Source organism: Pogoniulus pusillus, chromosome 23 (genome assembly GCF_015220805.1).
Source record: "Pogoniulus pusillus isolate bPogPus1 chromosome 23, bPogPus1.pri, whole genome shotgun sequence".
Classification (NCBI taxonomy): Eukaryota; Metazoa; Chordata; class Aves; order Piciformes; family Lybiidae; genus Pogoniulus; species Pogoniulus pusillus.
In genome coordinates this window covers 17,773,873-17,800,668 of record NC_087286.1, presented here as the reverse complement: position 1 = coordinate 17,800,668, position 26,796 = coordinate 17,773,873, and the positions used below count along the sequence as shown (strand labels likewise).

General features: G+C 41.6%; 1 protein-coding gene across 2 annotated transcripts in view; it reads right to left on the bottom strand.

The window, feature by feature from the left end:
* PTPRN2 (protein tyrosine phosphatase receptor type N2) overlaps positions 1–26,796 on the bottom strand; it is a 705,188-nt gene that overhangs the window by 509,877 nt on the left and 168,515 nt on the right. Inside the window, exon 3 of one of the 2 annotated variants that reach the window (XM_064162805.1) lies at positions 24,730–24,843. In XM_064162805.1, coding sequence (XP_064018875.1) covers positions 24,730–24,843 — 114 coding nt within the window. Of the gene's footprint in view, positions 1–15,478; positions 15,735–24,729; positions 24,844–26,796 lie in introns of those variants that run through there. The other variant, XM_064162806.1, reaches the window with a different exon arrangement.

Sequence of the window (26,796 nt, the reverse complement as noted above, 5' to 3'; positions counted from 1 at the left end):
CCCTCTACTCTGATGAGACCCCACCTGGAGTACTGCATTCAGTTCTGGAGCTTCCATTACAAGAAGGATGTGCTGGAGCACGTCCAGAGAAGGGCCATAGGGATGACTGTCTGCTATGAGGACAGACTGAAGCAGTTGAGGCTGTTGAGTTTGGAGAAGAGGTGGTTCCCAGGTGACCTTCTTGTGGCCTTTCAGCATCTGAAGGGGGCCTACAAAAAAGCTGGGGAGGGACTTTTCAGGCTATCAGGGAGTGACAAGACTAGGGGGAATGGAGCTGGAGGTTGGAGGAATTCAGACTGGACAGCGTGAGGAGGAAGTTGTTGAGCATGAGAGTGGTGAGAGGCTGGAATGAGTTGCCCAGGGAGGTGGTTGAGGTCCCATCCGAGGAGGTGTTTAAGGCCAGGCTGGGTGTGGCTGTGGGCAGCCTGCTCTAGGGTAGGGTGCCCCTGGCCATGGCAGGGAGGTCAGAACTAGATGATCCTTGTGGTCCCTTCCAACCCTGACTGGTTCCATGATATGTTATAGCACACCATGGAAAGTAGTTTACATCAAAATTATTTCAGAACAAGGATGCAATTTGGTTTCCCTTCTTACATAGTTTAGTGATAAGAAATAATTTGATATTGGCCTTTATTCCTTTAAGTATTAAGCATAAAATATTTTTTTTACTGTCACCAACAACTTTTAGTGTGAAAATACTTGAGAAATTGTATCACTGTTTTCATCTGAGATTAATATGTTACCCTGTGTGGGCTGGAATAGAGTACCTAGCTGACCATATAAAACTGAACAGTTGATAAGGACAGTGATTAAATAAACCTAATGGATTTTATACTGGTGGGGGAGGAATTTAGGAAAGAAAATTGTCCAAATTAAGTTTGTGTCAGTCACTGAAATTTATATTCTTCTTCTTGCAAAAGCTGTCTATCATCTTTAAAATCCAGAGGGGATCAAGGCACTTCAGTGGCATATGTGCCTGAAACAGCACACTCCTCTTTAGAGCCATGCTGGATTATTGGTTTAGTGTTAAATAGACTCAGAAAGAAGGAAAAAGATAAAAAGGAGGAACAGAAACAGAACAACTGCTTTGTAGAGCACCTTCAGTTTATCACAGGTAGTCTCCCATTCAAGAATTGACTGAAAGCTGCTTCAGTAATTAACCCTTACATTTTTATTAGTGCAACCCATTCTGAATTATATCAAAACTCCAAATGCAACAGAAAAAAAAATAACTTTGCCTTTTCCATATTGAAAAAAGTCAGTGCTGTTAAACCCCTTCCTGTCTGTGCAGGCAATCTGAAACATTTCATACCATTTTGGGATGTTTCCTTTCCCCCTCCTCACCTTGAAAAAAAAAAACATGACACTTTTTTGGTTTTGACATATTGCTCAATACTAAATGAGAATCTCACCAGAAAATAAATCCCTAGTTGTTTGCATGACAGCAAATTACATGCAGAAGTGTGACATTTAAATGTTGAATTTTAATGGCTTGTCAGCAGAAGTGAAATGCATTTAAAAAATTAATATGTGAGAGAACAATGTGTCTGTCTATAAAATAATTCTGCTCATAGTAGACCTGAATGGTAAATACAGTGTCAAACATGTTCTATTTCTCAAAGCATATCTTTATTAAGAAAGGAGCTATATGAACACAAGTTAAATTCTCCTCTTCTGCTGGCATGGTGGATCTCTGCTGGAGCCACATACATACTGTTTGATACTTCAGTAGCCAAACCAAAGTCCACACACTGAGCTTCTAAGCACTAAGACAGAGTTCTAGCTCTGGAATTTAATTCTGCACTTGCAGTTTAAAAATAAAAGTTGGTCTGCTCCACTTGTCATGATTGTGTTCATCACACATACAGCAATACTATAGATATAGATACTAAGTGATTAACTTTATCCCTTGAGACAAAAGGAACTCCAACAACACTCTGTTCTTTGGAGTAAGCCAACCTGAGTCCAAATCAGTAGCCTTAGTATTACCTCTCTGAACCCAGAGATGATGTATTTGATGTCAGGCAGCTTTTTATAGTTCACAGTATCACCAAGGTTGGAAAAGACCTCATAGATCAAGTCCAACCCTTTACCACAGAGCTCAAGGCTTGTGGGTTTATCCACTATTTTTCCATTATTGTTTTGCTTAAACCAGCCTCCCCTTCATTCTTTATTCATAGTTAACACAGAAAAGACAACTTTGCTTCATGCAGGGGAAGAAAATACCCTTACTGTAACAATCAATGCAATTATCATTATCCTGCAGTGTCCATCACCCCCTATAAGCACTCAGTTATGACTTGCCACACACTGCCTATCTCACCCTAGGTACTGACAGAAATAAGATAGGCTTAGGTGCACTAACACAAAACAGGAATTTACCCACTTCCCTAGGTAACAAAGTATGCAGATTTCCAGGAAGCATTACAATTCTCTCATCAGAGAGAATTCATTACCATTCCATGAACAGAAAGATTTTTCCTAGCACTCACACAAAGCCATTCTTTCTCTTCCACAAAGACTCGTGTGACTTCTACAGACTGTCAACAGTAGAGGTTAACACCTCACCCACAAAACAATTAGTGCTTGGGAAATAGCAAAACATAATGCCATAGTGCCTTGACAACATGCTTTCATCTAGGAGCACATCACTTCAGCTCCTACACCTATTCAGTCCCTGCTCTTTATGCTTCAGAAGAAAGGCTGACATATCAGAAACTTGTCCATTTTTTTCCAAGTGTATCAACTATCACACAAACCATATTACCTTTTGCTCCAAAGCACACATCACTCAAACTGATATTAACTTACCTTTAACTTCTTCCATATTGCCCAAATCACATGACAATAAGTAACTTCAGATCACCTGCAGTAAATCTAAGCTGGTTATAGCCCCCAAAAAATGAAAGAGCTGCACTCTTACCATCATCTCTCTAAAACATTTGTTCTGATAGATCTTATCTTGACACTCACCTTATGATAACATTTATTTAGTTTCAAGGTGTATTTTCAAAAGGAGACTAGCACTAAGCTGTCTTATTCTTCAACTTCTGTCACTGCTATTTGTGGGCAAGACATTGAATTTTTGTAGTCAGAAGACTGTAACTCTTTGACAGTCTTCAGGACTTACACCGCTGACCTTGGAAAGGCAGCTAAAAATAAGTGGCACTAAGACCACGTCCACTGAGCAGCAATGAAATGAAAATGCCTTTAATCAGTCAAGTTTCTCTAGAACAAATGAAATAAGATTTAAATTAGATTGGCAATTAAAAATATTTTGGTCTGTCAATCAAGCCTCAACCAATTAGCACCATCAAAAAAAAAAAAATCTATAGAAACACCTGCAAAGCCACAAAATTAGACAAACAAAAACTCTTCACACTGCCAGTTTTATCACCAAAAAAGACTTTTAGAATAATTCTGGACATCTATGTACTGCGTTTTAGAAACATGCAGGCTGGAAGCTATGTTCTACAAGTCCTTATGTCCCCAGTGCTATGGGTTAAAGAACTGGATGTCTTAAACATGGAGTTGATAATCCTCCAAGGACCAGAGAGGTGCAGGGAGATGGATAGCAGAAAATGTAATCTTTTGTTACTTCATCCCCATTAGTATGTATCTCCCTTCCCTAAACTGCCTGCATAGTCATTCCTTCCCCTTTTTCTCTCTCTGCTCCCAGCCAGAACTCATCTCTTGTGGGAGAGGTTTGTGGCCCAGCTCAACCTTGGCAGAGCTAATTTTTACTGCATCATTCAGGCCTGAGTAGGGAGGTATGGGGAGGGGAGGGAAGAAGGGCATTGAGACCTGGATGCGGGCAGGTTTTGGATGATGGTGGCTTCAGTAAGGTTCTGGAAAGCCCACACTGGAGAGAACTGGACTGAAGCTCGATCTGAATTTTGTGTATTTATATACTGTTGAATATAGTTGTGAATAGTACTTCCATTGAATTTTCCATTTCTTTCCAATACTGCATGGAGAGTTTTCTTTTACTCCTCTGAGGAGAGGGAAAAGGGTTTTTTATCTGCTCTCTATAACTTTGACACCAAGTCACTGGAAAAGCCTGTTACTTAAAGAATATATCTATTGGGAAGAATTGTTGAAACCAACATTGTCTAATTAAGCAGCAGTGACTTGACAGAAACGTCTTCACTTCAGCCTCAAACATTTACAGAACCTCCCATTGAACAGCAACAAAAACACAGGCAGTTGAGCTGCAAGGATCAAGTGTTGTCAATACAGTGACATCAGCATGCACTTCTGCTTTTCTCCAACTAAACATTATTAAGCACTTAGTTTAATAAATGGAAACAATTTTACTGCTCTAAGTGCTAATATCAAGATATCAAATGAAGGGAATCCATAACAGACTGGTAATGAGGCTACAGTATCGAATCCACACCATTAAAATCCCAAGATAAGTTGTGTTTTCTCCTGAACATTCAGTGGAACAGAAGAAAATTTCAAGCAGAAGCTCCAGGTATAACCTACTGATTTTCTTTCACCAATCATTTAGAATAGTACAGAAGTGACTGAAGTGGGAAAAACACATCCGAGTATGAATTAGACTTGAAGTACCTAAAATTCTTGCCTAAACCTGCATATTGAAGTTTGTACAGAGTGAATTGTTCATGCAAAGACATATTCCTTTTCCTCACGTCTACATAGCCCCTGCCATACACCTTCATCACCTATATACTGACCCCTATCATTTCACAGTTTCTGTATGCTGCATTGGTGCTCTTTGAAGGATCCAGTTGTATCTTGGAGGTTCTCCAGAAGCTGTCTATACTGCTTTGATACTTCAGTAGCCAAACCAAAACCCACACACAGAGCTTCTAAGCACTAACACAGAGTTCTAAACTTTGCAATTTAATTCTGCACTTGCAGTTCAAAGAAATAAAAGTTGGTCTGCAGGTCTGCTCCACTTGTCATGATTGCATTCATCACACAGAGCAATACTATAGAGATATAGACACTGAATAAGTAATTAACTTTATCCTTTGAGACAAAAAGAGCTCCAACAAAATTCTGTTCTTTGAAGTAAGCCAACCTGAGTCCAAATCAGTAGCCGTATGGCACGTATGACCTCTCTGAACCCACTGATGATGTATTTGATGTCAGGCAGCTTTTTATAGTTGTGGGTTTATGCAACATTTTTTAATCCAAGATTGTTTTTTTAAAACCAGCCTCTCCTTTGTTTTTATATATATTTCACATGGCAAAGACAACTCCATTTCATGCAGGGGAAGAAAATACCCTTACTGTAACAATCAATGCAATTACCATTATGTTGCCATTTTGGTATTTACATTCCTCTCTAGAATTAATTCAAGTAACCTTTGTTACCCTATCAGCAGCCCTTAAAGTGCAAGCAAGAGACCTTATTTATTTTTAAATCACATTGCTGTTCCCAATTGGTGAAACTGAACTAGCAGTTCTTCATCACATTTGGGAAGGTGTTTTGACCTGCATGTTATTGCCAGTACTGCCAGTGTCAGTGCACAAGTGACAAAAATAGCAGCAATATCTTTTTATTGATATAGTATTCACTTTATCCCCCAATGTTAAATTTAGAGTTCTCCCCAGAGAACTGATACTGTATTCACATTGCCATGATTACAGCTGTGTGAGGATTGCTCTTCAGAGCCAGTATCAGTCATACCATATGTTGTCCTGACCAGCAGATAATGCAAACAGGACACCATACCTCTGATCTGGAGAATTAGAGTTTAATTGTGACCACAGGCTCCACCTCCTTTGTTTTCAACTGTGCAACAGCACAAAAGAGGTCATAAATATTCAGAAATTATCACTTTTAGGTAATCTGAGCTTTCCCATCATGTGCCCTCCTGCCCCCTCAATTGTTGTGACACTGATTCCTTTAACAGTACAGAGAAAATTTAGTTCTGTCCTGAAGCTGTATCTCCTGCAGCTTTTATTCTGACAGCAGTGACCATCTCCCAGCAAGCTCTAGGTCACTTGTACATGCTTTTTAAAAGTCACTTCTGTTTTATAATGCCCAAGGCAAACAGCTATCAAAGCAGCTTTCTCCACCTCTGTCCCATTATGCTAAAACCAGCTCGGTGAGAATAGAAGGCTTAGACTTCACATAATCCCAGCAAGCACACAACACAAAAGAACTCAAAGAACACTAAAGGATTCAGATCCCTGTGTCACTACTGATTTCCTGTAAAATCTCAGCTAATCACTGAGGTCCATGACCAAAAACATATTTAAACACCTTATATTAGGAGACTTGCCACTGAAATCAATGGAAATATAAATATTTACATATCTCTGCAAATCTGACCCTTTAGTCCTTCCACATCCCATCTGTAAAAGGAGGATAACACTAATTCTTTATCTAGCAGAGATAGAGAACACTAATGCTGAAAATTAAAGAGTGCTCAGATTTCACTGTGCTACAAAAGCAAACAAAACATTAAACGTGAGAAGATCTTAAAATTAGAGGAGCAGGAGAAAACATAGATGGACTCAGTGATACGTTAGCTAGTCTTGAGTGTAAACCTTCTCAGATAAATCCTTCTTCTAACTTCAATACTACCTTGATCTTGCTGCTTTTTCCTGGAATATGCTGCCCTGAATCTCCTTGCAGAGGCAGGCAAGAGATGATACACCAGACACTGAACCTTTTAAGTTTCCAACAGTTAGGATTTCCCCCATCCTCCATAAATCACAGCATTAAGTCCAACCACTGTTTTGTGTTTCTGCTGCCTCATTTAGATCAACCTGCTTTTTCAATAGGAACACAGAAACAGTCAAACTAATTCAGTTTCTCATTATTTGCCTGGCAACATGAATTTAGGAGATGCTTATGAGGTATCTGAGAACAAGGAAAAGAAATACTTAACATTCTTCCTCATCTCAAAGAAATAACCAAACATCTTTCATCATGATGCATATGTTCTGCTGTGAACAGCATCAAGTGAATTAATGCCACTCTCTATATGATTTCTCTTAGTAGAGGCTGAGTATGATGGCAGCAAGCTGGGTCCTTCAGTGAGCTCACCTTCAGAAGACTACCTTGAACAATTTACACAGAAATCCATCTTTCTAGAGAGAAAGTAGATAACCCAAAAAGTGTCTTTTCATATCATATAATCAACCAGATTGGAAGAGACCTCCAAGATCACCCAGTCCAACCTATCACCGAGTCCTAAAAGTGTCTTAAAATGGCATCCTGTCCAAAATAACATTCCATAGCAGTGATGACAAGCAGAATATATGTAGGGAAGGCACAACATGCCCAAATTCTGCTGTTTTGAGGCAGCATCTAGAGCTCCAGCACTGGGACTAATGCTGTTCGATACTTTTACTGATGATCTGGACCAGGGAATTGAGTCCAGCATCAGTAAGTTTGCAGATGACATCAAGCTAGGAGCAGCTGTGGAGGGTAGGAGAGCCCTGCAGAGGGACCTTGCCAGGCTGGATGGGTGAGCAGAGGCCAATAGGATGAGATTTAACAAGGCTAAGTGCAGGGTTCTACACTTGGGCCACAGCAATTTCAAGCAGTGCTACAGGCTGGGGACAGAGTGCCTGAGAGAAGCCAGGCAAGGAGGGACCAGGGAGTACTGGGAGATAGTAGCTGAAGATGAGGCAGCAGTGTGCCCAGGTGGCCAAGAGAGCCAATGGCATCCTGGCCTGGAACAGGAACAGTGTGGCCAGCAGGACAAGGGAGGTTATTCTGCCCCTGTACTCAGCACTGCTCAGGCCACACCTTGAGTGCTGTGTCCAGTTCTGGGCTCCTCAATTTAAGAGAGATGTTGAGGTACTGGAACATATCCATAGAAGGGCAATGAAGCTGGTGAGGGGCCTGGAGCACAGCCCTGTGAGGAGAGGCTGAGGGAGCCGGGGGTGTGCAGCCCGCAGAAGAGGAGGCTCAGGGGTGACCTCATTGCTGCCTACAACTACCTGAAGGGAGGTTGCAGTCAGGTGGGGGTCAATCTCTTCTCCCAGTCAGCAAGAGAACAAGAGGACACAGTCTCAAAGTGTGTCAGGGGAGGTCTAGGCTGGATGTCAGGAGGAAGTTCTCCCCAGAGAGAGTGACTGGCATTGGAATGGGCTGCCCAGGGAGGTGGTGGAGTTGCTGCCATTCCTGAAGGTGCTCAAGAAAAGCCTGGATGAGGCACTTAGTGCCATGGTCTAGTTGATTGGCTAGGACTGGGTGCTAGGTTGGACTGGATGATCTTGGAGGTCTCTTCCAACCTGGTTGATTCTATGACTACAGTGGCATGCTTTTTTGAGGCAGAATCACATCACTTATCTGCTAACATTAGACTTCCCAGAAAATTCTACCTAAACACCAGCCTTCACACTGTTTCTACACAGAAAAGCAAGCAAAACACAAAAATCCAACCCTTTTATTTGTGCCTAGTAACCTTTTTTCACCCATAGTAATGAAAATTCAATATGAAACATTATAAATGAGATAGCAAAAGGGGATGAGGCCAACAGCAGCATTTCAGTGCAGTCAGCATTCAACACTACCTAAAGACAGTGTAAGAAATTAAAGGCTAAACGGACTTATTAGACTAAGTATAGTTTCTGGTTAAAAAAAACACCACACACACCAGCTTGTCTAACAGTCAAGTGATGTATCATATGGCATAGTCACTCTGAATCCCAAAGCTGTCCATCTTTAGAGGCTGGAGCATTTCTTAGCACATAAACAAGCCAAGACACAGATTTCAAGGCAGATGGAATGCAGCTTCCAGGAATTCAGTTTGCAAAAGATTAAGGGGCAAATAATTGGGTCCTTTCCACAGCTGGATCACAGTTAATCTTGGGGTGCCAAAACAGGATTTGAAATGGATCCATGGCAGATTCAGTTTTGCTCTTAAACTTTCCTGTTCTTTTCCACAGCGTCATCACTTCAGCAAAATCAGTCCATCTGTTTCCCTACCCAAACCAGAAGGTGCTAATGTTTTCTTTTCCATTAAAAGCACAAACATACGATGCATCAAAAATTCATAATGAGAATCAGTGGTGACACAGCCAAAGTAGGAAACCAGAAAATACTAAGGAAATGACTATGTGATATCCTGAGATGTGGAGGAGACTGACTCATGGGCCAGTGTTGTGAAAATGTGAAGCAAGCCTCCTACGAAATGTAGCACTAGCATGCATGTCTTAAGTGCATCACTTAAAGTCTGTGCTCAATGAGAGCTAAACCTATAGATATTGAATTTACACCCATTGACAACCTAGCAAAGCAGGTAAGGAGACAAAGTCATAGACATAATGATCAACAATCTCAGATCAATATTTTCTTTCATTAGTAGACACAGATGATGAATCCTCCAAGAACTGAAAGATCAGTTCATACTCTGAAGAATCAATCTCACTACTGTTTTGAGTAACACAGCAACCACCAGGAAGAAAATTCTAAGTCCATACAAGCACTGGATGATCTTGGAAGACTCTTCCAACCTCATTGATTCCACAATTTATAATAGAGTAATAACCTCAGAGTATTTTCTCCCATCTCAGTACTGGTGACATAGTTCTCAGGGTTTCTGTATTTTGTTTAAATTCTCTTTTGTGGAACTCAGTGTCCTACAGTGTAAAAATAACAATATGCACACTCCACCTGCTACTTCCAGAGTATTGCATGGCTAAAGTTGCAGCATCTGTGCAGGGTGACGTTGAATGCTTTGGAAAATCTTGTAAAGCTTATAAATACTTTGACTCCTACAAAAGTTTTCACCTGCTTCTGCCTGATTTTCATACCTAGAATTATCTGGAACAGCAACTCACCAATTTACCCAAGAGAACAGAGTCAGTTAATCAGCTTTTTATATAAACACATTTGTGAGATGATTTAAAGAGTTGAAAAAGACTAAAAACATAGATCAGGTTAAAGACATTTCTATCAGTAAAAAATAGATCAAATAGAAGCTATTACACTTGCAGCTTGGTTCTTCAAGCAAAGGCTATGACATTAGCAGCACAATAACAAAAGGTCCTATTTATGCTGCTGCCCAAGACAAATATTGCTACACTTCACAGAAAGATGTTTAGAGGAAGAGCTTGTTGGCCTATTGGTCAGTCATCCCTGTGAGAAATCAAGATACTTTTAATGCTTGCCCTTTGATCTCTCAAGCCCTAGATGGTCATACCAGAGTAAAACAGCCTGGAAAAGCTCATTCACCCAAGCCTTCCACTGTGTTAGTAGAAGTCCTCCAGAAAATAAGGGAGGGGTTCAAGCATGCTGTGATTTCACTGTCCTAAATTTGTACTCCTGAACATTTTATGTCCATTATCAAATCCTTGAAAAAAATGAAACTGAAATTGAAGAGAAACATTTCCAAAGACTCCAATAAGACAAAATACAGAAAAATTAATGCCACTCCCTTCTCAGCATCAGCCACAACTTGCTCAGTAAAGCAGCAGGCACAGGAAAGCCTCTAAAATAGCAGGGTTTATTATTGAAACGGATGCTTTCAGTACCCTTAGCAGAGTGCCTAACAGAAACAAAGACAGCTGCTGTGTTTTGAAATTAATGAAGTAATATCAATTAAGGACATTCCAGACCTACTTTCTAAGAAGGAAAATATTGCAGTTTGACTATTCCAATGGATCTGTTACCAACACAATTGAGACAGACTGGGTTTCAAGCAGCACTACCCTCCCACACCCTGCAAAAGAGAAATATTCTGAAAGATCTAAGTCAATCTACTGCATAGTTTTAAAGCACTGGTTTAAGGAAAATGTGAAACACCATGTCACATGGTCTCACTAGAAAATAAAACACACTGAAAGACGTTTATCTTGTCCATAGCAGGGATGTATAAAATAACACATTTTACAATCACAAGAATGTCATCAGGGCTAAAAGCTGAACAACCTTCCAATGAAGCTGGTTCACACCACCAGTTGTCAGGCAAGGGCCCATAATCAAAAGCTGTCAAACTAAAGTTCAAGATAAATCCAGGATCTGTTCTAGCACGAGCTGCACAAAGCCAGTTTATGCCAAAATAACACAGCAGGGTTAGAAATTACCCAAGCACCTGCTATTCAACAAAGGTCAGAATTTGAGCACTGATTAGTTGGTGCTGCTACAAGGATAACTGAGGAATACCCAGAGGATTTCAGAAAAATACATTAAAATGTTGCAAGAGTATGGGCCAGGGCAGACTGCAGCCAAGGTGATTCTTATTTTGTTCTCATTGACCCTGGCAATGGGAATTTGAAATAGTTTTTCATGTTCTGTTCAGTCTGTTAAGACTATTAAAGTTGTACTGGAAGCTACTTACCCTTAAAGTACAGCTTAATTCTTCTAAACACCTCTCCACAGGGCTTGGAACACGGCTGAACTTAAATATTGTGTTCAGTGAGACATGAATGACAAGATTCATTTCACTAAATGAACAGAGGTGAGCAGATGTGGACTCTCCAGTCAACGCAGAGCTAAGCAACAGAGGCAGTGAAATCTAGGATGAGTCACTTGATCTATCAGTTGTCTGAAATTTCACAGATAAATTACACCCTAAAAGTGCCCAATCCTCCACCAGTTATAAAGCCCCAGCAGACAGAAGCTGTAGACTCATGGATGTGCAAGATAGATGCCATCCACACAATTGCAGAATCAACCCAGGATGGCAAAATGCTGGGACTCAGTGGCATTTAGAATAGAACAGGATGGAGGGAAGGGAGAGGTGAAGGGGCAGAGGATTAACAGCTTTTCAATTTTGCAACCCCTGTTCTACTTCTGAGTCAAGATGGTCCCCACGTAGCAAGTTTCACCCTGCTATCAAAAAAGTTCAAGTAACAGCTCTATGCATATAATCTGTGCTGGCACTATCAGCATGTGGATCACCTGCCTACAGATTGGGCAAAGATGCACAAGGAAAAAGATCTCCTTTAAGAGAAAACAGTAGACTTATGTTAGAGCTTTCTGCATGTTAGAGCTTTCTGCAACAATCAGCTGCTGGCCTAAGAATGAGATGAATGCCATCTCTTCCTAAAGTTCAAATGGAAAAGTCAGGAACCTGGGATGGGGTGAAGGACAGAGTGCCAGACAGAGGACAAGTGAAGAACAGTGCAACAGAGAAGAGTGCAAGGTTATATGTGAGAAATAACAAAGAATTTTTTTAGGACACCACTCCCCAGGGAGAAAAATAGAGTGGATTTTTTAAAGCATGAGGCACTAGTTTTAAAACTGATGTTTGTATGTTCACATTGTTATATACTAATTTTGATACTGAAAACACATATTTAAGGCAACCCAGTACCATGTCAGTAATACCTTACTATCAGTGCTTGGCTAAGCCTTCAAATACATTTTCTAGTAGAATGCAGGAAGGAGATCTGTTAGTTCTTAAAGATGAACACAGTACAAAAGATGAAATAATCACATTTTCTAGAAAATCTTCAGCAGAACAGGTAAGTGACCAATTTTATCTGAAATCTTACTGAAAACATGAAGTAGAATTTCTTATATAGTAAGTGCTAAAAGTTGAGCACTTAATTAGACTGTCAAACCTAGGAGGACCAGAAGTAGATTAAACTTTGCATACTTATACATAGTGATCAGACTATGCAGTGGAAAGGAAAGATTAGATGATCATAACTAATCTAAGTTTTAATTAAAATTTAAAAGCAGGCAGCTTTTTCAATGCCCACAAGGGAAAGAAAAAGCTGAGTTCCACCAAGATGGGCTCAAGAGTACTTTCCTCATTTCTGAGCTGACTTTGGCATCCAGTCTCAGCTTAAGGAAAATTCTCACATTTTGAAACAACTCACATTAAGGGCCACTTTATTTTTTAGCTCTGGTGGAATTACCTCATAGGTTAATAACACAGTAGTAACAAATTTTCAGCATCAATGAACATTTTAAATTCAAGTGTATTGCTCTCCAAGCATTCACTGCCCTCTCTTCCAGCCTGCAGGCAGTGTCCAAACAAAGTTCACTTTGATGGAAGGAAAAAGAAAAATATTTTATCCCACATATATGTAAAAATATGCTAATGCCCAATCTTGCAGAGTTTCCAGTGATGATTGCTGATAATGTCAAAGCTATAACTCAAAACAAAAGCTAATGTATTTTCCTTCCTATGTAGGGCTGATTGACTTATTCATTATGATTTCATTAGGTGGAGAGTTTAACCCTTCTTCTACTGATAAGTTGTTTCCAATTCATTTTCTCACCTCCATAAAAGTATTCATTACTCAAATATTTTATGAAGTGTTTAGGTGAACAATTTTAAACACAGTTAATTTTTCAATCCCTGTTTCCTTTTTCCACTGGGAATGGCTGAGCCAAGTCACATAAAACTGGACCTCAGCAAGTACTTTCAGTGCCTGGTGATACTCACAGAAGTCCATGTAAGAAAAGTCTTTTCTCAAATGAGGACAAGCATAGTAAGTCTAACAAGATAAAAATTAAGGGATGTACAATACCAAATACTGTTTGAAGAGTTTTAGTGTTTTCATTTTTAAAGAAAAAGTATAAACCTTGAAAACTTTGCTCTTTTTTAAGAAGAAAAACTACAGGAGATGCCAGCAGATTGGGTGCAATAGGCACAAAGGGTCACTTAGCACAAACATATTGCACCAACCCTATCCAGCTTTACCAGAGACTGATCCAGGCAACCTTTCTTTCCCCACCTAACCCATGTTTCTCCAAGCACTTCTATTTATTTGATGCTAATTATTTGACTTGCAGTTATTAAACCTTTCATATAAGGACAACACCAAATGAAATTATACAGTAGCATGCCTGAGTAATTTCTCAGAAAGCCTTTTTCACTGTGACTACTTATCGACCTTCCAGCCAATTCCTTTTGTAATAAGAAAGGGCTGCCTAGCACAATGCTCAGCTCAGAATAGCACCTATGCTGCTCCCCTGCACCACCTGCTCTCCTCCTGCCTGATAGCACAACCTGTGCGCTTCTCTGCGCTATCTGTCTCTTTGTGCACCTCAGGGAGCCTTTCTAGCCTGCCAGCTGGGTAAAACTGAGGCAGGTTGTGACCACCTCCAAAACACAGAAATAATGCATTTGCTGTACAATCACAGAATGATGACTCTGGTTACTGCAGGGGCGGTGGACTAGGTGACCTTGTGAACTCCCTTCCAACCCCCCCTGCAGCAACCAGGGACATGCTGCACCAAATCATGTTGCTTATAGCCATGTTGAGCCTGACCCAGAACATGCCCAGGCATGGACCTCAACCCTAACCCTAACCCAAATCCCTGGGCAACCTGTTCCTGTGTTCCACTACCCTCATGGTAAAGAGCTTTCTCCTAACACCCAACCTAAATCTGCTCTTCTCTAATTCCAAACCAATGCTCCTCATCCTATCACTGCCTTTACAAACAGTCCCTCTGCAGCTTTCTTGTAGCCCCCCTCAGCACTGCAGGCCTTTGCAAACAGTCCCTCTGCAGCTTTCTTGTAGCCCCCCTCAGCACTGCAGGCCTTTGCAAACAGTCCCTCTGCAGCTTTCTTGTAGCCCCCCTCAGCACTGCAGGCCTTTGCAAACAGTCCCTCTGCAGCTTTCTGGCAGCCCCCTTCAGCACTGCAGACCTTTGCAAACAGTCCCTCTGCAGCTTTCTTGCAGCCCCCCTCAGCACTGCAGACCTTTGCAAACAGTCCCTCTGCAGCTTTCTTGCAGCCCCCCGCAGCACTGCAGACCTTTGCAAACAGTCCCTCTGCAGCTTTCTGGCAGCCCCCTCAGCACTGCAGGCCTTTGCAAACAGTCCCTCTGCAGCTTTCTTGCAGCCCCCCTTCAGCACTGCAGACCTTTGCAAACAGTCCCTCTGCAGCTTTCTTGCAGCCCCCCTCAGCACTGCAGGCCTTTGCAAACAGTCCCTCTGCAGCTTTCTGGCAGCCCCCCTCAGCACTGCAGACCTTTGCAAACAGTCCCTCTGCAGCTTTCTGGCAGCCCCCTCAGCACTGCAGACCTTTGCAAACAGTCCCTCTGCAGCTTTCTTGCAGCCCCCCGCAGCACTGCAGACCTTTGCAAACAGTCCCTCTGCAGCTTTCTGGCAGCCCCCTCAGCACTGCAGGCCTTTGCAAACAGTCCCTCTGCAGCTTTCTTGCAGCCCCCCTCAGCACTGCAGACCTTTGCAAACAGTCCCTCTGCAGCTTTCTGGCAGCCCCCCTCAGCACTGCAGGCCTTTGCAAACAGTCCCTCTGCAGCTTTCTTGCAGCCCCCTCAGCACTGCAGGCCTTTGCAAACAGTCCCTCTGCAGCTTTCTTGTAGCCCCCCTCAGCACTGCAGGCCTTTGCAAACAGTCCCTCTGCAGCTTTCTGGCAGCCCCCTCAGCACTGCAGGCCTTTGCAAACAGTCCCTCTGCAGCTTTCTGGCAGCCCCCTTCAAACAGTGGCAGGCTGCCATTAGGTGTCCCCAGAGCCTTCTCTTCCCCAGGCCAAACACCCCCAGCTCCCTCAGCCTGTCCTTGCAGCAAAGTTGCTCCATCCCCACAACCACTTTCATGGCCCTCCCCTGGACTCACCCCATCAGGTCCATGTCCATGTCCTTCCTGTGCTGCAGGCCCCGGAGCTGGACACAGTATTCCACAGGCAGTCTCTCCAGAGCAGGTAAAGCAGCAGAACGACCTCTCCCTTGCTGCCAGCCACACTTCTCTCAGCAAACCCTAGGCTACCACTTCCATTCCGGGCTGCAAGTGCATATTTTTGCCTCACATCCAGCTTCTCATCCACAAGAGCCCCCAAACCACCTTCCACAGGACTGCTTTCTGCCACCTCACTCCTCAGCCTGGTATTATAATGAGGACTGTTTCAGCCCAGGTGCAGGACGCTGCACTTAGCCTCGTTAAGCCTCATGAGGTTCACCTGGGCCTACCTCTCCAGCTTGTCCCAGTAATGGGTAACAGCTGATTTTACCCCAGCAGTGTCACTGATGCCCTGTTGCAGCTAGAGATCACCTAGAAAAGTATTTCACTGTATTTATTACACCTGAAGAGCTCAAGTCTGGTCAGGCAGTGCTTAAACTGAGGACAGGCCAAAAAAGCGCTACAAGGGAGAATGATAAATCATAGAATCACAGAATCAAGCAGGTTGGGAGAGACCTCCAAGCTCAGCCAGTCCAACCTAGCACCCAGCCCTGTCCAGTCAACCAGACCATGGCACTAAGTGCCTCATCCTGTGTTCTCTTGAACACCTCCAGGGATGGTGCCTCCACCTTCTCCCTGGGCAGCCCATTCCAATGCCAATCACTCTCTCTGACAACAACTTCCTCCTAGCATCCAGCCTAGACCTCCCCTGGCACAACTTGAGGCTGTGTCCCTTTGTTCTGTTGCTGGTTGCCTGGACAGATAGTTCTTGTATCTCTAACAGCAGGGGTTTATCTAACAAACACAGGGTGATGAGACACTGGCACAGGTTGCCCAGGGAGGTTGTGGATGCTTCTTCGCTGGAGGTGTTCTAGGCCAGGTTGGATGAGGCCTTGAGTGACCTGTTCTAGTGGGAGATGTCCCTGCCTATGGCAGGGGTTGGAACTGGATATTTCAAGTCCCTTCCAACCTAACATATTCTATGATTCTATATATATATGTGTGTATATATATATATGATCATAGAGCTGCTTGGATTGGAGGGGACCCTTCAGATCATGCAGATATTTACTTGGTGTAGGTGAGGATGTCTCTGCTCACTGCACAGGGGTTGGTTTAGGTGGCCTTTAAAGGTCCCTTCCAACCCAGTGTATTCTATGATTCGAGTCTATCGTTCTAGATCTAAGCACTTAGAACCACAGAATCACAGAATGTCAGGAGTTGGAAGGGACCTCCAAAGACCACCTAGTCCAACCCCCCTGCCAGAGCAGGATCACCTATACCAGATCACACAGGAATGTAAAATATTACAGAATATCAACTCTCACTTGAAAAAAAAAAAAGATCCAAAACACAAACCCAATTGTAATTGTTAAAGATCAAAGGGAAAAGAGCTTGTTGCAGGTATTCCTTATATATATCAAATACATTTACACATATGTATAGTTGTACAGACACTTGTAGATATACACATTTATCTATACTTCTGTGTTTGGGACACGCACATGTTTATAAACATATGCTGACATATCTGCACATATGTTTTCCATATGCATAGACATCCACAGACATGTTTTGCCTATTCATAAACATATATGTAGCATATATGGGCATGTATTTAGGTCTATAAGGAATCATACAACTGTTTTGATTGAAAGACACTCTTAAGATCAAGTCCGACCTTCAACCTAACACCACCATGGCCATTAAATCAAAGCAAGAATACAAAGGCAATAGCCTAGTGAATATGAAAGAGCATCTAAAGGCTCAACACAGCTTTCTAGGATGCTTAGGCAGAAAAAATGAAGTGTCCAGAGAAGGGCCATGAGGATGATCAGAGGGCTGGAGCACCTCTGCTATGAGGACAGACTGCAAGAGTTGGGGCTGTTCAGTCTGCAGAAGAGGAGGCTCCCAGGTGACCTTACTGTAGCCTTCCAGCATCTGAAAGGGGGCTACAAAAAAGCTGGGGAGGGACTTTTTAGGCTGTCAGGCAGTGGCAGAACTTGGGGTAATGGAGCAAAGCTGGAGATGGGTAGGTTCAGACGATGTGAAGAGGAAGTTCTTCAGCACAAGAGTAGTGAGACCCTGGTATGGATTGCCCAAGGAGGTGGTTAAGACCCCTTCCCTGGAAGTGTTTAAGGCCAGGCTGGAAGAGGCTGTGGCCAGCCTGATCTAAGGTAGGGTGTCCCTGCCCATGGCAGGGGGGTTGGAACTGGGTGATCCTTGTGGTCCCTTCCAACCCTGACTGATTCTATGATTCTATGAAGTGGAGCTACAAAACAACAACAACAACAACAACAAAAGGAAAGCAAAGGTAAATGTCTAACACTAGAACAGACTCAGCAGTCCTACACTTTCTTTCTGAGTCAGAGGTTTTGCATTACAGGGTAGCTCACAAGTAGAATAAGGAAAAGAAAATCAATTATCTGACCACGCTGCAGAAATGTGAAAATACTGCATTCAATAAAATCCACACAAACCTCAAAATAAAGGGGAATAAAAAACCCAAGATAGTTTAATAATTATATATTTGACATATGCTAAGCCAAACACAGGAAGCGCATTCAAAGCCTTCCTAAAAGATCAGAGCCGCTTTAGTTAAATATGCAGTGCAGATCTGCTCAGTGCTTAATTAGAAACCAGACAGCAATAGGAATAAAAGGCTAAAAACGGTGGGAAAGTCCTTTTCACAATTTTAAGACTGTGAGAAGCTTCAAAAGAGAAACTAAGTAATGGGCAAGTGTTGGAAGGAATGGACAGGTTTATTTTCATGAACTGCACTGTCCATGGCCATATACATATTTATAGGCAAAACAAAACAGAAGGAGAACCTCATAAAATACAAAGAGGATATGCTGAGAATCAACATGAAGGAAAACACAGCAAACTGAAATAGGGATATAGTAACATCCAGACTTTGCAGGAAACTGTTAAACTTGTCAGAAGCATTCTAAACTGCGAGGTAAAGAATGAAACCATCTTAAGTGAAAAAAGTGTGTGTGTGCATGTATAGATATTCTGGATAGGAAAGGAAAATAGGACTGTTTGTGGAAATGTATGTATATATATTCTGGATAGCAAAGGAAAATAGGATTGCTTGTGGAAATTCATGACTACTTCAGTATAGAGCTTCAATGATACCACGGTGTACTGTGAGGAATACAATCGCCTTATTAAGGTCTCCTATGAATTACATTAAAATCATGGCTTTGAAAAGTAAGCCTAAACAGTTCAGAATTTGAAGTGACTATTATAAAGTTAAATAGATGTCAAACACCAGGTGTCATTAAGAGTTGATATTACAAAAGTATGCGAGGCCCTGGAGATAGAGATAAAAGCTGTAGGTAAGGATGTGCAATAAATACAGGAATAGAAATAGGAAACAAATTCCCTAATTAAACCAAACCAAACCAAAACAAGAAGGAGGTCTAGGCTGGATGTCAGGAGGAAGTTGTTGGTGGAGAGAGTGATTGGCATTGGAATGGGCTGCCCAGGGAGGTGGTGGAGTTGCTGTCCCTAGAGGTGTTCAAAAAAAGACTGGATGAGGCACTTAGTGCCATGGCCTAGTTGATTGGATAGGGCTGAGTGCTAGGTTGGACTGGATGAGTTTGGAGGTCTCTTCCAACCTGGTTGATTCTGTGATTCTCTGATTCTAAGTCCAGCCCTGGCTGAGTTCCTCCAGTGTAGCATATCACAGAGGATGATGCTTCAATCCCTGGCCTCAGCAGCCATCTAGAAGAACTAGCTCCATGCACAGATGTCTGGAGCACGCTGATGCCTGGGAAATTTTCTGTCAATGCACTGCTCTTTTCAAGCATAAAACTTCTTTTTATTTACCCTGAAGGTCAAAAGAAGAGTTTGCTTTGCCTTCCCTTATATCAATATTTGGATTTAAAGAAAAAACTGTTTTCCCCTACCTCTCCTAGTTTCAGGTTTCTGCATACCTCCATAATGATGTGATAATCACCTTGCAAATCTGTGCAAGAACTGCGTTAATCCTTTTAAGTTGATTTCAAAACTGAGCTTATAAAGATTTACTTTCAAGTCTGTTACCTTTGTTGCAGCAACAAATGATTCTCTGCTTTGAAAAATAGTTGTGGCTGAAATATTTAGCAACCCTCTTGTAATTCACAAGCTGCATGTGACAAGTCACATTCATTTCAGTTTTCAAGGTAACCGATTCTAAGTCTGTTTTGTAAAACAAATTTGCTCTAAGAGTATAAAATTATTTCTATCAAAGTTATATTAATCATCTTACACTTAACTGGATGGAATTAATTTAGCACCATTTCTTTTTCTCCTGTAAAAGCTTCCTGAGTTGTAGAGGAAACAAACAAGAAAGAATTCCTTTTTTTGCTTCTTTTTTTCCCCTTTTTGTTTCCCTCAGTCTGTGTATCTATTGCCTACTTGCCAGAATAACTTGCTTGAGCTAAGTGAATTTAAAAGTGTATCCTGCTCTTTCTGCTTCTCTTAATAATGCTGCTGATATTTGAGCATCTTAAGCAAGACTTTCTTTGTAAGAGTGAGTGAAATTGCTTTCTTTGAAAGTAAAGTTTTGAACAATAAAGTGTTAGAGCAAAAATTAAGTAGCAAGCCGTGAACTCAGGAATCACTTAATAATCCAATTTACATACACAAACCAAAACATTTTCCTCTGATTTGTTTTTCAAACACATTGCACAGTTTCTGCAGTAAAGGCACAGCACCTATAATTTAATTACAATTTAAGTAAAACAGAAGACAGAAGCTAAACTATGGATTATTAGTCTAACATACTCTCTTCTAGGACAGCCTCCTGTCAAACTGCTAGAAACAGCCCCCAGAGCATACAACAGACACAAGTACATGACATCTAGCTCAGGGGAGCCATATGCCACCAAGCACATAATGCTGAGAAAGTACAAATGCTGGAAAAGCTTCTCTAGGCTTAAACTTTCCTTACATTTTTTCCCCCTAATTAATGACCTCTCTGAAGGGCAGAATCCTAAACTAGATCATCATTTGTTGTGACTCTGACCTTTGCTCTGATGTCTTTAAGGAAGTGTGTGCTCCAGCTTCCATCCCTGTGTTCTGCTATCAGGTAATGTTCATTGCTATGGCAGCTGCACTTTCACAGAGTTGGTACTATGTTCTCAGCTAGTCTGAACCACTGGTTAGAAACTATTCTATGTAACAGATGTAAATCCCTCTTGGAGTAAACAAGTTGAGAAATACTGCTGTTCACTTTTATTACAACTTGTGCTGATACTTTAAGTGTCATTTATGCATTCATGACTGACTTACAGCATATCATGATTAGTCCTCCCATCTTATTTTCCATGTTTCTCATGTTACAGGTCAACCATCAGCATAAAACTGTTTCTACAAGCTTGCCAAGAACTGTAGTGATGCAATCACTTTGCCTTCCTAAGCTGGATAAGAGAACATGGGAGACCAGCCATAGGAATAACTATTGAGGCTTTGGCCAGCCTGATCTAAGGTAGGGTGTCCCTGCCCATGGCAGGGGGACTGGAACTAGATGATCCTTCTGGTCCCTTCCAACCCTGACTGATTCTATGATTCTGTGATTCTATGATTTCCATTTCCTTCAGATACAAATCATTCATTCTTCTACACTGATATTTCCTGCATTTCCTATTTCTAATGGTTTAGTCCTATCTAAACATCATCAATTTAATTGTCCTATTTATCAGACAAGGCGAAATGTTTCAACTCCTCATAAACCATAAATTATCACAATCAACTTGAAAAAGTGATTCATCACATTTCAGCAACTGTGAGGAAGGCCTTTCCCATATAGATCACCACATTTCTATAAACTGAATCTTCCAAAAACCTTCCCCATGTAGGGTATTTGGAATGATTTGACTGATTGAAGGACAGTGTGAGAGCAAATGCCATGAACAAGGGTATCTGAATGCTAACAGATCCTTTCTTTGTAGGAAACTAATATTCCAAGGCATTCATTTCTATCATCAATCTACTAGTAGACAGCATAGACAAAGATAGACTCAATGTGTGAAGAAAACATAAAAACTAAAGCATTATGAAACTCAAATTCAATTTTAGTCAAAGTCCTTTATTAAACAGATTATCATCAGCTGTGTCACTCATCTAAGCCCATGTCATACGTTTTCCTATTGTAGTAAACATTTTGAGCTGGCAGAATCACAAGTGGTATTTTCTATTCATATCATGTTGTCCTTTGTTTTACAGCACCTGACCACACAATCTTCCATTTGGACTGTGATTCAAATACAGGCATGACTTACAAGTTACCAGCACACAGAAAAGAAAAGAAAGAGGATATAAGTTTTGTAAGAATTTCTATGCATTTTTTTTTCCCCTATGGAAACAGACAGCAAAAAACTATTTCTAAGGGAAAATAAAAAGGTGGAAGTAACACTGCAAGACATCAGGGAGGAGTCAAAAAAAAAAAAGCTGAATCAGATTAGAAAAATAAATAAATAAGAACCTGGTCGGTAACCTCCAAAATACTTGGCTCTTAACAGTAAAAAAGTCAAGGCAGTGTGACAGTGAAACCAAGAGAAGGTAAATATGTATGTCAACCAGCAACAGAACAAGGGGACACAGTCTCAACTTGTGCCAGGGGAGGTCAAGAATGGATGTTAGGAGAAAGTTGTTGGCAGAGAGTGTGATTGGCATTGGAATGGGCTGCCCTGGGAGGTGGTGGAGTCACCATCCCTGGAGGTGTTCAAGGGGAGAAGGATGAGGCACTTAGTGCCATGGTCTGGTTGATGGCTAGGGATGGGTGTTAATTTTTAACTAATTTTGAAAAAATACAATCTCATATCAATTAATTACCCCTCCATTACAATCTGCCACTCCAGAAAGGCATGAGTCTCCTTCAGGTCCTTCACCTCTGACAACCCCGTAGGGGAAGCTTCATATAGAATCATAGAATCATAGACTCAACCAGGTTGGAAGAGACTTCCAAGATCGTCCAGTCCAACCTAGCACCCAGCCCTAGACAATCAACCAGACCATGGCACTAAGTGCCTCATCTGGTCTCCCCTTGAACACCTGCAGGGATGGCGACTCCACCACCTCCCTGGGCAGCCAATTCCAATGCCAATCACTCTCTCTGCCAACAACTTCCTCCTAACATCCAGCCTAGACCTCCCCTGGCACAACTTGAGACTGTGTCCCCTTGTTCTGTTGCTGGTTTCCTGGAAGAAGAGACAAACCCCCCTTGGCTACAGCCTCCCTTCAGGTAGTTGTAGAGAGCAATGAGCTCTGCCCTGAGGCTCCCCTTCTCCAGGCTAAACAACTCCAGCTCCCACAGCATCAGTATTCAGGTGCTGTTTGTCCATGCAGATATGATTGATTCAAATACCAGTTTAGGTGTCTTAGTGCAATGAGTTTGCCCCCACTTCTTCACTACATCCAAAGGGAGGGCAGACCCTGGCTTTTCTGCTCACACAGTGCTGCCTTGTTGAAATAGTATTTATATAAACCTGGCTTGCATAACTTAGAAAATAACAAGAGCAACAAGTACTATTCACAGGTTCATCAGCCAGCAGTTGATACAATCAAGTTTTGCTGAGTTTGCTTGATTTGGATGGGCTGCTGGAAATAAAACCCTGGAGAATTTTTAAATCCTCTAAACCAGTGGTTTCTAAACTAGAAGTCCAGATTAATTATATCCACGAACTCCCCAGAAATAGACTTGTTTTCCTCATAATTACACTAGCATCATGCTAATACAATATCACTAGTTTGTAATTGAGATGGTAATTGGAAAATATTTAGGACCAAACACCCACAAGGATGATGCCAACAAAAAATGAATTATTCAAACAATCCTCTTGAAACAGTTTAGATTACAAAGATTTCTTGATCCTGTGGTTTATTTCCTTTATTAGCACCCTAAAAAGTTTGTTCTCATTATCTGCTTTCCCTTTAGCCATCTTTTGATTTCTTAGTTCAAGTTACGCCATTCAGAAGCCAGAAGATCACAGTATCACAGTATCACCAAGGGTGGAAGAGACCTCACAGATCATCAAACCCAGCCCTTTACCACAGAGCTCAAGGCCAGACCATGGCACCAAGTGCCACGTCCAATCTTGCCTTGAACAGCTCCAGAGACGGCGACTCCACCACCTCCCCGGGCAGCCCATTCCAGTGTCCAATGACTCTCTCAGTGAAGAACTTTCTCCTCATCTCCAGCCTAAATTTTCCCCCAGTGTAGCTTGAGGCTGTGTCCTCTTGTTGTGGCGCTGGCCACCTGAGAGAACAACTACCTGAGGGGTCTTCAACCCCTCAGGTAGTTGTAGACAGCAATAAGGTCTCCCCTGAGCCTCCTCCTCTCCAGGCTAACCAATCCCAGCTCCCTCAGCCTCTCCTCGTAGGGCTGTGCTCAAGGCCTCTCCCCAGCCTCGTCGCCCTTCTCTGGACACGCTCAAGCATCTCAGTGTCCTTCTTAAACTGAGGGGCCCAGAACTGGGCACAGTACTCAAGGTGTGGTCTAAGCAGTGCAGAGTACAGGGGCAGAATGACCTCCCTGCTCCTGCTGACCACACCATTCCTGATGCAGGCCAGGATGCCATTGGCCCTCTTGGCCACCTGGGCACACTGCTGGTTCACGTTCAGGCGGGTATCGATCAGCACCCCCAGATCCCTTTCTGTTTGGCTGCTCTCCAGCCACTCCAACCCCAGCCTGTAGCTTTGGAAACAGCACAGAGATTAACATCAGGAAGCTGAATAAAGATTGAAATGGACAGAGTAGATGCAGCATGTAATGACATCAGAGGAGTTCTGCTTACCTGAGTTCACTAGGAAGTTAAGAACTGTTTCCAGCTAACTAGAAGTTGTGCATTTTCTGCCCGTGCACCTTGAAATATACCATGGTGCAAAAGTTACCAGGCAAATTATTTTTCTTTCCTGCTGGTTTATTTATGACAGCAGCAGTCACAGATGTTAAAATTCTATTGTAGAGAGTGTCAGTCACAGGCATACACTACATAGGGAGGAAGCACCTCTCCTGAAATTGCTTCACCAAGTCCTTGTTGCAGAGCCAGTGAGTTAGAAGGCTGCTTTGCTTTTATAGTCTGCACTACTGGGCCTGAAACACGCAGCACTTGAAAACTTATGAAGGTGTCACCTCAGAGGGAGCACAAATTAACTGTAACCCCCAGCACAAGTAAAACTCCTCCAGAATTTTACTATACCTCTGTGTGAGAGCTTCTCCAGGATGATCCTTAGGCGCTGAAGAACAGGGGGTGAAATGTCATATTTATAGATGTCTATTACTGGCACTCGCTGACATCTCCCAAATATTCCATCTGCAGGAGAGAGAAGAAGAAAAGGAAAAATATACATTGCATTTTCTGAGAGGAGAACATGTATTATGAGATGTGCATTTCCAATGCATCCTAATTATATCCTGAAGTGTCTTTTAAAAGACACTTTAAAAACCTATCAAAGGGCTGTTGAAGTCATGAGACAGGGTTATTTTCTATCAAAATAAATAAATACTAGAAAGAATATTAGCTGGAAGAGATTCTATTGTACAAGTTATGCAGGCAGTTTAGTTTATAAAGTAAATTCAGGCTTCTGCCTCCCAAATCTTTTAATGTAAGACTTCTTTACTGGCACCTTGGTGGGAAAAAACTTAATGTTCAGCGCCTGCTATGTTGCAGATGAAGTGTGGCCTCCAGAAATATAAGTATTCATTTGCAAGAGCTATGAGGGCTTACTGAAACATTTTTAATGCAGGAGCTGTGTGTTAGGCATTGGTAAATGAGAACTGCATCTGTAATGGCTAGTAAAGGCTCATTTCAAGAAGGACCCTCTAATGAATGCAATAAAAGAAAGCTGCTCACAGAACAATGAGATATTAATGTGGCCTAATTTATTTAGCTCCATTCCATTTGTCTAGAATGACAGACTCTTCTCATCAATGTCTTTTCAAATCACACCTTCTAATTAATTTAGCTTCTTATTAGTCTTTATTTAGAGAATTGTTCATTTTGAGACATGCTTCCTGTGTATGTGTGGGAGGAACGGGGAGTTCAAACATTCAAATTACCTTTCTCTCTTTCACACAAAAGACTTATTCAGAGCCTAGGTGCTTCACATACAATCTGACCATCTGCAATTCTAGGCCTCTGAGAAAGAAAGTGGTTTCATTTATTGTTCAAAACAGTTCTCTTCTATATAGTGATCCAAAGGAAGCAATTTAAATGCAACAAGTTTAATTAGCAAAATATTCTCCTGCAGAACTAGTTTTAACACAGTAATTACTTCTGCTCTGATATTACATCTCCGCTCAAAGAGGAGAGCTACATCAGATTAGCAGCAAATAACGGTCACTATTAATTTGCAAGCGTCCATTACTTTCCTTCTTCAGAGAGCTAAAAAGACTACAAATGGGAACTACTGGCCCAGCTGTTCACTAAACACAAATAAGGGCATAAAAGAAAATAAACCAATCCAGGATGCAGAAAAAGGGCATTATTAGCCTCCACTGTTAAACACAAATACCTCATTGAAATTAGCCAACTTCTTTCTTTGCCTTTCCAATCCTCCTGTCATTTACAACTGTCAAGTTAACCCACATTCAAAATTTACCTCTGCTTCTCCTTTTGGGTTTTTGGAAACTAGGTTGAATTTTAAAATCACACACAGAGAACTGGTTTGCTTTTCTGCCATGTAAGCTATTGTGCTAGTTTGAAGCTAGCTAGAATGTTTTGGTGAGAAGAAGTAGAGTCTAGTCTGGGTGATTTCTAAAGTGGGGAGGAGCAGGGAACACCCAAACTGTCACAGCTATAAAGCTGCCTAACAGCAGAATAAATACTCATCTCTCTTTAGAGTCTGTTGCAATTGGAAATTAGCAAAGTAGATCAATATCAGTCATTTGGAAATGGATGGATAATAGGAAGAAATAAGGTCCTGATTCAGAAAGGACTTTAAAAAGAAAATAAAAACAAACCCAAAACATTTCTGTATTTAAGAACAAGATTGGTCCAAATGAAACCTAACTTGAAATAGTCAGGTCCATCTTGTAATATCAGCATTATGGGCCATTCACATTTAGGATAAAAGCTATGTTTATACAAACAACTAATATTTATAGATATCATACCTTAAAAATAATTATGATCTTATTTTAGAGAGGGGGAAAGCACATAAATTGGGCACTAACCAAAGTATTTTGTATTAAATATCATTTAAATGTATCTCCTTGGATGCAAAAGCTAATTTGCTCCCAAAGCCTGAAGGAGACAGTCTTTTCT